Genomic DNA, 13,378 nt, shown 5'->3' with positions numbered 1-13,378 from the left:
GAGTGCCCGGAGGAAACCCATGCAGACACAGGGAGAATGTGCAAACTCCACACAGACAGTTGTCTGAGGCTGGTTTGAACCAAGGTCCCTAGCACTGTGAGGAGAGTGCTAACCACTGAGCCATCGTGCTGTCCAAGTTTTAGTTTGTAAAGTTTCATTTTGGAGCATTTGTATTGAAGTCTTCAAGTTGTTAGAACTGAAAAAACGTTTAGGCCATTAGAATTAAGAAAAAATTATGCCATCAACTTGGGAAAGAATCAACAAACTGGCTCAGCAGTCCAAGGAAAAGAAACTGCTAAGAGTCAGTAAAAATTAAAGAGTTGAGATAGGAGTGATATTTCTCTGGGATTGAATGTCTATAAAAGGATAGTGTTGGGAAACATTGAGTTTTTTTTGCAGTTTGCATTGAGGTTTTTCTAACTATCTTGGTATACATATTGTTTTATTTGGTTCTCTTTCTTTTGCATAATGAACATATGTTCTATTGTTAAAGAACATCTGTCACCTCATGTGAATATGTTTCAATGACTGACCACCAGGGTGACCTACCACAAAAGTTAAACATATGAACTATCAAGGTATGTTTCATTGTGGGAATCTGATGTGTTTAATACTACTATTACATGGGACCATAACAAGAGGTATGAGTGAAAGAATCTCACTCAAAACATCACTGTAGTGTTGATTGAGTGCTGTACTGTATTTCAGACATGAAATGGAGGCCCTATAGTTCTCTCAGAGGATGCAAAGATGCCATGATCAGTATTTTGAGGAAGAGGAAGGATATTTTCCCCTACATTCTGGCCAATGTTTATTCTCCAATTCCGATCACAAAAAAAAAGTGGTCATTATCCCAATTCTCTTTGTGGGAGCATTCTCTTTGCAATTTGGCTGCCACTTTCCTACAATAGAATAGTGCATATAATTCACTGACTGTAAAGTACTTTGAATTGTCCAGAGGTGGTGAAGGGTATATTTAATTCCAGTCTTTATTTCATTTCAAAGTGCTGGAGAAACTCAGCAGGTCTGGCAGCATCTGTGGTAAGAGACATGGGGTTAACATTTTGAGTATAAGATGATTTCCAAACAAGAAAGTTCAACATCAGAGTTCCAAACATGAGTGATATTGGAATCAAAATGTTAACTCCATTTTTTGTTCTCCTCAGCAGGAACCAAAAGACTTGGGATATATGCACACAAATCTTTGAAGGTTGCAGTTCAAGTGAAAAAATTAGACTGATCTCTGACTTTATTAATCAAGAGACTGTGTACAAAAGCATGGACAGTATGCTAAACTTTTATAATATGCTATTTGGCTCTTTACTGGGGTGTTGCTTTTAATTCTGGGCATCATACTGTAGGAAGGAGTCAAGGCTTTGCAGAGACATTTATTAGAATTGCATCAGGGATGAAGGGCCTTGGTAATGTAGTTAGGCTAGTAAGGCGAGCCAAATAGCATATTATAAAAGTTTAGCATACTGTCCATGCTTTTGTACACAGTCTCTTGATTATTAAAGTCAGAGATCAGTCTAATTTTTTCACTTGAACTGCAACCTTCAAAGATTTGTGTGCATATATCCCAAGTCTTTTGGTTCCTGCTGAGGAGAACAAAAAATGGAGTTAACATTTTGATTCCAATATGACTCATGTTTGGAACTCTGATGTTGAACTTTCTTGTTTGGAAATCATCTTATACTCAAAATGTTAACCCCATGTCTCTTACCACAGATGCTGCCAGACCTGCTGAGTTTCTCCAGCACTTTGAAATGAAATAAAGACTGGAATTAAATATACCCTTCACCACCTCTGGACAATTCAAAGTACTTTACAGTCAGTGAATTATATGCACTATTCTATTTTTGTACTGGGAAGTGTAAGAGAAGTCTTCCAAATCATGAAGAGTTTAAAGAGAGTATGAAGGAGAAATTATTTCTCGTGGCTGAAGACACAGACTAAAGCTAATTGACAACAGAACAACAGGTGACATGAATAACCACTGTTTTTAAACAGTGAATGGTTTTGATCTGGAATTCAAGGTCAAAATAGTTGTAGAAGAAGCAGGAACTAGAGGAGTCTGGTTTTAAGGTGACTGACGAAAGAATAACAGCAGCATGAGAAAAAACGTTGGAACAGATGCATTTTTGTATTTCAAACTAACTTGGGTAAATAAGTGAATTTAAAGTAAGTGTGAAAACAGCAGGGAAGTAAGAAGTAAAGTTAATTGGACACTTCTATCAAACAGCCAACACATGCATTACAGACTGAATGGTGTAACTGAATCATAGATTGGTTTATGTAACAGAAGGCAGGCAATTGGCCCATCGTGTCCAATCTGGATCTCTGCAAGAGCAAAGCATGTAGGTCCACTCCCCACTTTTTCCTTGTAGCCTCGTGTTTCTTTTTCTCATTAGATGATTATCTAATTCTTTTTTAAAGGCCTCAATTGAATCTGCCTTTACCATTCTGTCAGGAAGTACTCCCAGATCAAACCACTCACTGTGCGAAAAATGTTTTTTTTTCTCATGCTGCTGTTATTCCTTTGTCAGTCGCCTTAAAACCAGACTCCTCTAGTTCCTGCTCCTTCTACAATACGAATAGCTTCTCCTGATCGACTCATTATTTTGAACAGTTCAATCAGATCGCTTCTTAATCTTCACTCCAAGGACAAGAGGACAAATATTTTCTACTCATCTCGAATTCCTTCGCATCCTTTCCTAAAGTGTGGTGCCCAGAACTGGTCACAACACTCCAGTCAAGGTTGAACTATTGATTTATAGAGGTTTTATCATTGAATCATAGAATCCCTACAGTATGGAAACAGGCCCTTCTGCCCAACAAGTCCACACCAACCCACAGAACATTCCACCCAAACCCATTCCCCTATAACCCACCTCATCTAGCACTGAACTCATCTACCACTCTGAGCACTATGGGCAATTTAGCATGGCCAATCCACCAAGCCTGCGCATTTCTGGACTTTGGGAGGAAACCGGAGCACCCTGAGGAAACACACACAAACACGGGGAGAATGTGCAAACTCCATACAGACAGTCGCCCTAGGGTGGAATCACATCCAGACCGCTGGCGCTGTGAGACAGCAGTGCTAACCAGTGAGCCACCATGTCGCCTCTTGCGTCCTTGTTTTGGTACTGTAGACTCCTGTTTATGAATCCCAGAGTTCCGTATATATAATTATATACATAATTAACCACGGTCTCAACTGCCTTACCACGTTAAATGATTTGTGCACATATACTCCAAGGTTCCTGTGCTCCTGCCCTCACATTTAGACTTGCAGTCTTTAACTTGTGCTGTCTCTCCCGATTTTAATACCAAACACTAGTCTGCATTAAAAACCAAAAGAACTGTGGATGCTGTAAATCAGGAACAAAAACAAGTTGCTGGAAAAGCTCAGCAGGTCTGGCTGCACCTGTGAAGGAGAAAACAGAGTTAACGTTTTGGGTCCGGTGACCCTTCCTCAGAACTGTCTGCATTAAATCATTTCACAAATCTCTGCATTAAATTTCTGCAGCCATATGTCCACCTATTCCATAAACCTGTTTAAATCCTCTTGATGTTTGTGATATCCTCTTCCCAGTTCACAATATTTCAAAGTTTTCTGCCATTCCCTGCTCTGTTGATCCCATGATTCTATACATATTATTAAGGCTTTTCTGTCATCACAGCACTCACTCACACTGCTCTCCACCTCCCTCTGGTGGAGCTAGCAAGAACTGTAGATGCTGGAGTCAGAGTCAATACTGTGGAGCTGGAGGAACTCAGCAGGTCAGACAGCATCAGAGGAGCAGGAAAGTCAACATGAGATAACAAGGTGTAGAGTTGGATGAACACAGCAGGCCAAGCAGCATCAGAGGAGCAGGAAAGCTGACGTTTTGGGTGTAGACCCTTCTTCAGAAGCTTTCCTGCTCCTATGATGCTGCTTGGCCTGCTGTGTTAATCCAGCTCTACACCTTGTTATCTCTGATTCTCCAGCATCGGCAGTTCCCGCTATCTCAGGAAGGTCAACATTTCAGGTTTACACCTTTCATCAGACTGAATGTCGTCAGTCCTGAAGAAGGATGTAAACCCGAAACGTCGACTTTCCTGCTCCTCTGATGCCGCCTGACCTGCTGTGTCCTCTCTGGTGGAGCCACAGCCAATGCCTGACTCCTGAGAACTTGCAGAAGAATTCCTTGGTACTGCTTTAATACAGTTCCATTAACTGTACTCCCTGTAGGATTCAAAGCAAAAACTGCACATCAGTTCCGCCGTGCTGCATTGCCAGAAGGATGGGACCTGGAACAGTGAGCCATACTCCTGCAGACGTAAGTGAACTAATGCAATCTATCCCAATAGGCTGGGGAGGCCCTCTGACCACCTCTCCTCCATTAACTAGTCTTACCTTGTTGATCAAATGGGGCTCTTCTGGTGCACTGTAGTATCCCTACCTCAAGACAAAGTGGCACAGGTCCAAGGCCCAGCCTACTCCAGAGACGTGTAATAACATCTCTGAACAGGTTGATTATTAAATATCTACCATTTTGATCAAAAATTTGTTCATAAAGAAACATAACAACAGGAGTCAGTTGTTCTGAATTTCAAGTATGTTCCCGTATTCAATACTGTTATGCTTGCCTGTCCTAATATCTCCTCATGTGGCAGGCTGTTGTGATTTACACACTAATGAAGTGTCTTGAATACAAGGGAACTTGACATTTTTACAGAACAGGACAGGAAGGAAAAGTGAACCAGCTCTTTGTTAATAAAAGGTGAGAATGGTAGCATGCTGATCGTTGCTCAGAAGATTAAAGTGGAAAATCAGTTTGTGTAGAGATGAGATGAAGAAAAAGATGAGGTTGGGTGTGAATGTTGCTGAAAAAGCCAGCATATGTTGCCCATCATGAACTGAATAACTCCTCAGCCAGTTCAGAGGGCAGTTAAGAGTCAACCACATTGCTGTGAGTATGGAGTGATATGCCAGACCAGGTAAATAGATTAGATTTCTCTCCCTAAAGGCCATGAGTGAACTAGAGAAGTTTTAATCATAATTGACTATAATTTAATTTTTATTGTTATTATCCATTGTTGGGACTAACTTTCAATTCAAGATTTATTTACTGATTTTTATTTACAGCAGATGCCATGGTGGAATTTGAATCCACATCTCAAGAGCCTGGCCTTCAGATTACTGGTTAAATGGCATTGCCACTGTGCCTCCATTTTCCCATATAATGCCTTAGTTGTAGCTACACTGCCAGACTTGTATAAATCAAGAAATAGTCAGAGCTTGTAAGGAAAGTACCAGCAGAGTAGGTTAATCTTCATACTGCTTGGCATGAACAAATAGGCAAAGATAGACTTGATGACATGACAACATATTGTGGAACAATCCAGAAAACAGGCTATTTTAAAATTTGTAATAATGAATTAAGCAGCATTAATTTATGATCTTTCAGTGAAGTTCCTCTAGAGAAGAGTGATCATGAGGAGCAAGAATTTCATGTTACATTTGAGGTTGAGAAACCTGGCACCTGAAACAAGTTTGTTAAACTTAAATAAAGACAATTGTAAAACGGCATGAAGACAGAGCTGGTTAAAATAGACTGGAAAAATGGTTAAATCAGTAAGTTGAACAAATATAAATAAATATGTAAGTACAATTATTACTGAAGTTATGAATTTTGAAAGATGTATCTCATGCTTGATTGTGGCTTATTGCTCAACTGTCTCCCAATCACAGCTGTGAACTGCGGTCCTCCCAATAAATTGACAAATGGCTATGAGAACTTCACATCCACAGTTTACAGATACCGGAATACATACAGCTGTGAAGAACCATACTATAAACTTGAAGGAAACGGTGAGACCCATTGTGTTCATGGCAGCCAACAAGTATCCATTCAGTCTAAATCATATTTTCAGACTTACTTGGTCCATAGCTTGTTGTTCATGAAACATCAAGTGCTTGTGCACAAAACACAGAAAGGTAGCACACAGGTGCAACAGGTAAGCAGAAAGGTTAATGGAATGTTGGCCCTTATTTAAAGGGGGTTGGAGTCTAAGAGTAGGAATGTCTTACTCCAAGGTATACAATGTACTTGTGAGACCACACCTGGAGTACTGAGAGCAGTTTTGGTTCCCTTATTTAAGGAAAGATATCACTTCATTAGAGGCAGCTCAGAGAAGGTTCAGTAGGATGATCCCTGGTGTGGAGGGATTATCTTATAAGCAAAGGTTAAACAAGTTGGGACTCTACTTATTGGAATTTAGAAGATATGGAGGTGCCGGTATTGGACTGGCATGAACAAAGAAGTCACACAACACCAGGTTATAGCCCAACAGGTTTATTTGAAATCACAAGTTTTCGGAGTGCTGCTCCTTCATCACTCGATTATGATTTTAAATAAACCTGTTGGACTGAAACCTGGTGTTGTGTGACTTCTGAATTTAGAAGAAGGAGATCTCAATGAACATGTTGGATTCTTAAGTGACTTGACAGGGTAAATGCTGAGAGGATGAGAAGGCTGACAGGAGAGTTTAGGACCAGAGGGCATAGTCTCAGAATTAAGGATTGCCAATTTAAGATTGAGATGGGGAGGAATTTTTCCTTTCAGAGGGTAGTGAATCTGTAGAATTCTTTACTGCAGAGGGCTGTTGAGCTTAACGGCTGGGCCATTAAGTACATTCAAATCCAAGACAGACTTTAAACAGATTTAGAAACTCAGAACTGGGCATTCATTAGGGGCAGTGGGCCATCAGCAGTAGAATTGTATTTAACCACGATTGGTAATTTCATGGCAAAGCACATTTCGCATTCTACCGTTACCATAGATTCAGGCGAACGATCCAGCTACAGTGAAGAATGCAAGAGGGCATACCAGGAGTAGTACCAGGCATACCTGAAAGTGAAATGTCAATTTGGTGAAGCTACAATACAATGGAAATAATATGTGATAGCCAGGGTTAAGCAATATCCTCATATTCATTAATGGGGGAGCCCAGTACATCACTGCAAAAGACAAGGCTGAAGCGTTTAAGCAATCTCCAGCCAGAACTGCCAAGTAGATGATCCATTTTGGCCCCCTCCCGAGGTGTCTAGCACCACAGATGCCAATCTTCGGACAATTTGATTCATTTCACATGATATCAAGAAAAGGCTGAAGGCACTGGATTCTGCAAAGGTCATGAGCATTGATAACATTCCCCCAATAATACGGAATACTTGTACTCCAGATCTAGTGACACCCGCAAGATAAGCTGCCTAGTACAATTACAACACTGGAATCTACCAATTAATGTCCCACAAAAAGCAGGACAAATTGAATCCATCATCTACAAAGTACAAGTCAGGAGTGTGCTACAATACACTCCACTTGTCTGAATGAGCGCAGATCTAACATCAACACAGCCTAACACCATCCCCAGTCAAAACATGCATCCCATCCATCAATTTAAACATCCACTTCCTCCACCCCTACTGCACAAAACAGCAGTACGTACAGTCTACAGGATTCGCCACAGCAACTCACAAGAACCCTTTAATAGCACCTTCCAAACCCACAACCACCTAGAGGGACAAGGATAGTAGATGCATGACAACACCACCACCTGCAAGTTCCTCTCCAGGATACTCATCATCTGACTTGGAAATACATCAGCTTTCCTTCACTGTCACTGGGTCCAAATCCTGGAACTCCCTCGCTAAAAGGCCTGTGGTCAGTCAGTAACAGTCACACAGTCAGTATCATGAAGTGGCTTGTGAAGTGGATGGGGATTGGGACTGGGATATCATAAAGATAACAGAACCATGGCTGAGGGAGGGACAGGACTGGCAGCTCAAAGCTCTGAGGTATAGATGCTTTGGGAAGGATAGAAAGGGAGGCAAGAGAGGAGATGGAGTGGTGTTTTTGATCAGGGAAAACATCACAGCAGTATTCTTGGGGGATATTCCAATGGATACATGGGTGGAACTGAGAAATAAGAAGGGGACGAAAACTTTGATGGGATTGTAGTATAGGACCTCTTGATAGTCAGCAAGAAATTGAGGAGCACTTAGGTAGGGAGATCACATATAGCTGTAAGAATAATAGAGGTGTAATAGTATGGGGAATTTAATTTTCCAAACAAAGACTAGACTGCCATAGTGCTGAGGGCTTGGATGTGGAGGAATTTGTTAAGTGTGTTAAAGAAAACTTTCTCAACCAATATGTAAATGGACCTACCAGAGAAGAAGCGCAACTTGACCACTTTGGGAAACAAGGCAGGGCAAGTGACTGAGGTCTCAGCGGGGGAACACTTTGGGAACAGTGACCATAATTCTATTAGTTTAAAAATAGTTATGGAGAAGGATAGGCTTGGTCCACAAGTTAAAAGTTCTAAATTGGAGCAAGTCCAATTTTGATGGTATTAGGCAGGAACTTTCAAAAGTTGGGGGAGGTTGTTTGCAGGTAAAGTTCATCTGGCAAGTGGGAGGCTTTCAAAAGCAAGATAATGAGAGATCAGGGACAGCATGTTCCTGCTAGTGTGAAGGGCAAGGCTGGCAAGAATAGGGAATACTGGATTACTAGAGATATTGAGGCTCTGGTCAAGAAAAAGAAGGAGGCATTTGTCGGGTATAGAAAGCTAGGATCAAATGAATCTCTTGACAAATATAGGGGGTATAGGAGTACATTTGAGAGGGAAGTCAGGAGGGCAAAAAGAGGACATGAGATAACTTTGGCTGATAAGGTGAAGTCAATCCAAAGACATTCTACAAGTATATATTAAAGGCAAAAGAGTAACCAGGGAGAGAATAGGGCCCCTTAAAAATCAATGAGGCTATGTATGGCCATAAAATGGGTGAAATCCCAAACAAATATTTCATGTCAGTGTTTACTGTGGAAAAAGACATGGAAGCTAGAGAACTTGGGAGAAAATAATCATGTCGTGAAAAGAGTCCACATTACAGAAGAGGAGGTGCTGAACATCTTAAAATGCATAAAGTTGGATAAATCCTTATTGGAGGGGATTCTGAGAGACAGGATCTACATGCATTTGTAAAAGCAAGCACTGATTAGGAACAGTCAGCATGGCTTTGTGCATGGGAATTTGTGTCTCACAAACTTGATTGAGTTGTTAGAAGAGATAGATGGAACCAGTGCAAGGGACATTGTCAACATGGACTTTAGCAAGGCCTTCAACTAGCTTCTGTATGATAGACTGATTAGCAAGGTTAGATCGCATGGGATCCAGTGAGGCTTGATGGTTGGAGACAGAGCATTGTAGTAGAGGGGACTGAAGGACTATGACCAGCTGTTCACCGCAAGGATCAGTGCTAGGTCCATTGTTGTCATTATTTATATAAACATTTTGAATGAGAATGTAGGAAGCATGTTCAGTAAGTGTGAAGATGACACCAGTATTGGTGGTATAGTGGACAGTGAAGAAGATTATCTAAGAGTTTAACAGGACCTTGAAAGACTGGGCTAGTAGGCTGAGGAATGGCAGTTGGACCTAAATTTAGATAAATGCGAGGTGTTGCATTTTGGTAAGACAAGCCAGAGCAGGACTTATACAGTTAATGGTAGGGCCCTAGTGAATGGTGTCAAACAGAGAAATCCAGCAGTGCAAGTACATAGTTCTTTGAAAGTAGCGTCATAGATAGAAGAAGGCATTTGGCATGCTTGCCTTCATCGGCCAGACCATTGAGTACGGGAGTTGGGGTGTCATGTTACGGCTAAAAAAAACATTGGTAAGGCAACATATGGAGTGCTGCTTACAATTCTGGTCACCTTGCTATAGGAAGGATGTTTGAAACTGGGAAGGCTGTAAAAAGGATTTACAGGAAAGTTACTGATACTGGAGGGTTTGAGTTATAAAGAGAGGCAGGTAGGCTGGGACATGTTTCTCTGGAGCATAGGAAGCTGAGGAGTGACCTTATACAGGTGTATACAATCATGAGGTGCATAGATAAGGAGAATAGCCAAGGTCTTTGTTTTCCAGGGGAGGGCAGCCCAAAACTAGAGGATATAGGGTTAAGGTGAGAAGGGAAAGATTTAAAAGGGACCTGACGGACAATGTTTTCACACAAATGATGGTGCATAAATGGAACAAGCTGCCAGAGGAAGTGGTAAAGGTGAATAATTAAATTATTTAAAAGACATTTGGACAGGTACATGGATAGGAAAAGTCTAGAGGGATATGAGACATTTGCAGGTAAATGGGAGCAGTTCAGTTTAGGAAACCTGGTCAATATGGACGACTTGGGCTGAAGGGTCTGTTTCCATGCTATATGACTCTATGAATTTATGACTGGTAGGAATATGCAGTGAGTCAGCATCAATGCAAAGCAGAATGGAAGGAACTGGTTATGAAGCCCCACAAAACTGGGTATAATTGGGTATGCTAAATTGCCCATAGTGTCCAGGGATGTGCAGGTTAGGTAGATCAGCCATGGCAAATGCGGCGTTACAGGATAAGGTAGGGGGGTGATGGGTCTGGATTGGATGCTCTTCAGAGGGTCAATGTGGACTTGATGGCTGAATGGCCTGCTTCCTCACTGAAGGGATTCTATGATTCTATATCTGCCAACAATTGGCCCATAGATTTGTATGTGTATGCAAATATACATCCAAATACTCCTTCAATGTTATGAAAGTTTCTGCCTCTACCACCCTTACAGGCAGTGAGTGCGAGTAGGCCAATTTAAGAAAATAAGAGAGTCCCCACAAACCACACCAACAGAACTCATGGCCGAAACTATAGCATTGTCTCCTGAAAAAAATGGGGGACATGTTCAGTAACATGCTACAGGGTAAGTAGAAGTTAGTTACAGGATATAAATGATGTGCATTAAAATCAAGATCAGCCATGATGAACCAGGGGCAATGACCACATTAGCCCATTTGGGATGAAGGGTGTAACAGTACATAGCCTTCTCTCTAATTGATATCCCTCTCTGTTTATATTCTTCTCTCCACCAGCTGTCTTTGAATGCTCAGCTGATGCTGAATGGGTGGATGTTACGAGTGGCCAGAATATCCTGCCAAAGTGTAAACCAGGTAAGTATTTAACAAAGAGTCGTGAACAGAAAAGCAGCATGAAATCATTAAGTAATACCACCCACAAGGACACCATTCACCCTGTCGTGGCTCTACTAACTTGTATGTGGAACTGTATGTGGAATTAACATCATTCTCCTCTGCCCATTCCCCATTATCCAACAGAGTATTTCCCTTCTAAATATGTACTCTATCTCCTCCTGATCGTTAGTATTGAATCTGCTTCCACTGACAGTTCAACCAGCTACGATCTTAATAACTTTCCATCAACAAAAAATTCCTCCTGCTGCCCCAGGTTCTTTTGTCAACATCCTATATCTGCTCAGCTATTTACCAAACCTTCTGCTGCAGAAACATTCCCTCCTTAGTTATCAAAATCCCTCAATATTGAACTTCAATATGAAGTCTCTGCTTCATTTTCTCAGCTCTAGGGAGAACAATTCCAGCTTATCCAATCTCTCAGCAGTAACTGTAAGTCTCTTGTCCTTGGCACAAAACTGTTCAATCTGTTTTCACACCGTCTCAGAGAGTTTGATATCCTTTTGAACATCGAGCCCAGGACGAGACATCATTCGCCAGCTGAGATTTTAGCAGTAACTTCAGAAAAGGTTATCAGTCCTTCAGGGCTGCTTCCTTCCCAGAGGATTCAGCAGAGATTTTGCTAGGTCATCAGATCATTAAACAGGAATGGCTGTGTACATTGGCCAACATTGTAGATGTTGTTTCAGATCTCCAGCAAGTGCAGTTCTTTGTTTTATTTTGTGGTTAATGTTCTTTGGTTCCATTTTAATTCAACACCTATTGGGTAGAGAGGATTGTAGTTCAACTGTTGGTGCAATACCATCTGACTGTGTGCTGCCCCCAAGTTAAACATCTGCCAGGGCTTAGGTATTGGGTAATTGATTTTTGCAAGTCTTGCAATTGGGCTGATGCAAGAACTTTTCAACTGCTCTGATTTTCATCTCTTCCCAGTCTGTGGGATTAGCCGACTCTTCTCCAAACCTGGGCGCATCTTTGGTGGCACACCAGCTGAGCTGGGCGATTTTCCCTGGCAGTTGCGTTTGATCATTGGTGGAACTTCTTACGGGGGTGGAGCCCTGATATCTGATGGTTGGGTGCTGACAGCTGCTCACCTCTTTGACAACTCACTTCAGGTGATTATCTACGGTGGGATTGTTGACATGAGAAATAGGTTACCACAAAACCAGCTCCCTGTGGAAAAGGTCATCGTGCACCCGGACTATAGGAAGCAAGTGAAAACTGGACAACCCAACTTTAATCATGACATTGCCCTGGTTAAACTCCGGCAGAAGGTCAAACTTAGTTCACACTTGTCCCCCGTGTGCCTGCCTAACCCAGAAAAGGCATCACCATTGCAGAGTGGCAAATTGGGCTACATTTCAGGGTGGGGAAGGACAGAAAGAGTTACCAAGGCTGTTTTCCTGCAGTATGCTCAGATACCTATCGCCAGCATGGAGGACTGCAAGCATTCAAACTATGAGGAACCAAAGCCAATTTTCACCTCCAACATGATCTGTGCTGGAAAACCAGGTGTCGACTCCTGCCAGGGTGACAGTGGGGGACCCTATGTGTTCAAGGAACCCCAGGACCAGAATCGTTATGAGACCAGGGGCATTGTGTCTTTTGGTCCCAAGAACTGTGGTTTAAATGGGGTGTACACTCATGTGGAGAAGTATCTGGACTGGATTGAGACAACCATGAAGAAATAAGAGAGCAATGAGGAGGACAGACAACTGGATTAATACATTATGCCATCAATCACAATAAAGTGTAATGGTGAATTTGTCTATTCCCCTCTTTCTCCCCATTTTCCTCTCTCTCTGTGTGTTCCTGTTTTTCTCACCCTAAGAACCAAGATGTTTTGTGGAGGTCATACCCTTCTCTGTATTTCTCAGTTTCTTTCTCACGTAATGTCTGTCTTCATCTCTCTCTCTCTCTTTCCCTTTACATATGTAAAGTTAATTGAAATGAACTGTGAAATAGTTCTGCCTCCCATTTAAAATGGTGACACCACATTCTTGCATGTGCATGTTTTTATTTGTTGAAGATTTAAGAGACAAGAATAAGAGAGACAGAGAGAGAGGCAGAGGGGCATAGAGAATCAGTCAAAGATAGAAGGATAGAGATATAGAGAGAGAAGGATATAGTGGAACATATAGAGACACAGATTCTCACACAAAGATATACAGACAGACGTATGGATAGAGACATATTTGGAAGGCAAGACAGAGAATGAGAGACACACACAGCTACACAAGACAGAGAAAGAGATGCACACAAGACAGATGGAGAGAAATAGATATTTAGAGAGAAAGATA

The 13,378-nt window shown here is 41.6% G+C and overlaps 1 protein-coding gene across 1 annotated transcript in view; it reads left to right on the top strand.

Moving 5' to 3' along the window:
* The window catches only part of LOC109914345 (complement C1s subcomponent), a 32,134-nt gene extending 19,059 nt beyond the window's left edge, over positions 1-13,075 (top strand). Inside the window, exons 8-11 of the mRNA XM_020513928.2 lie at positions 4,238-4,325; positions 5,741-5,860; positions 10,962-11,039; positions 12,012-13,075. Coding sequence (XP_020369517.1) covers positions 4,238-4,325; positions 5,741-5,860; positions 10,962-11,039; positions 12,012-12,769 — 1,044 coding nt within the window. The 3' untranslated portion in view covers positions 12,770-13,075. The remainder of the gene's footprint in view (positions 1-4,237; positions 4,326-5,740; positions 5,861-10,961; positions 11,040-12,011) is intronic.
* Positions 13,076-13,378: the final 303 nt, after the last annotated feature.

Source organism: Rhincodon typus, chromosome 39 (genome assembly GCF_021869965.1).
Source record: "Rhincodon typus isolate 14 chromosome 39, sRhiTyp1.1, whole genome shotgun sequence".
NCBI lineage: Eukaryota > Metazoa > Chordata > Chondrichthyes > Orectolobiformes > Rhincodontidae > Rhincodon > Rhincodon typus.
Note: the sequence above shows the minus strand (reverse complement) of the source record. Positions and strands in the feature narration are given on the sequence as shown.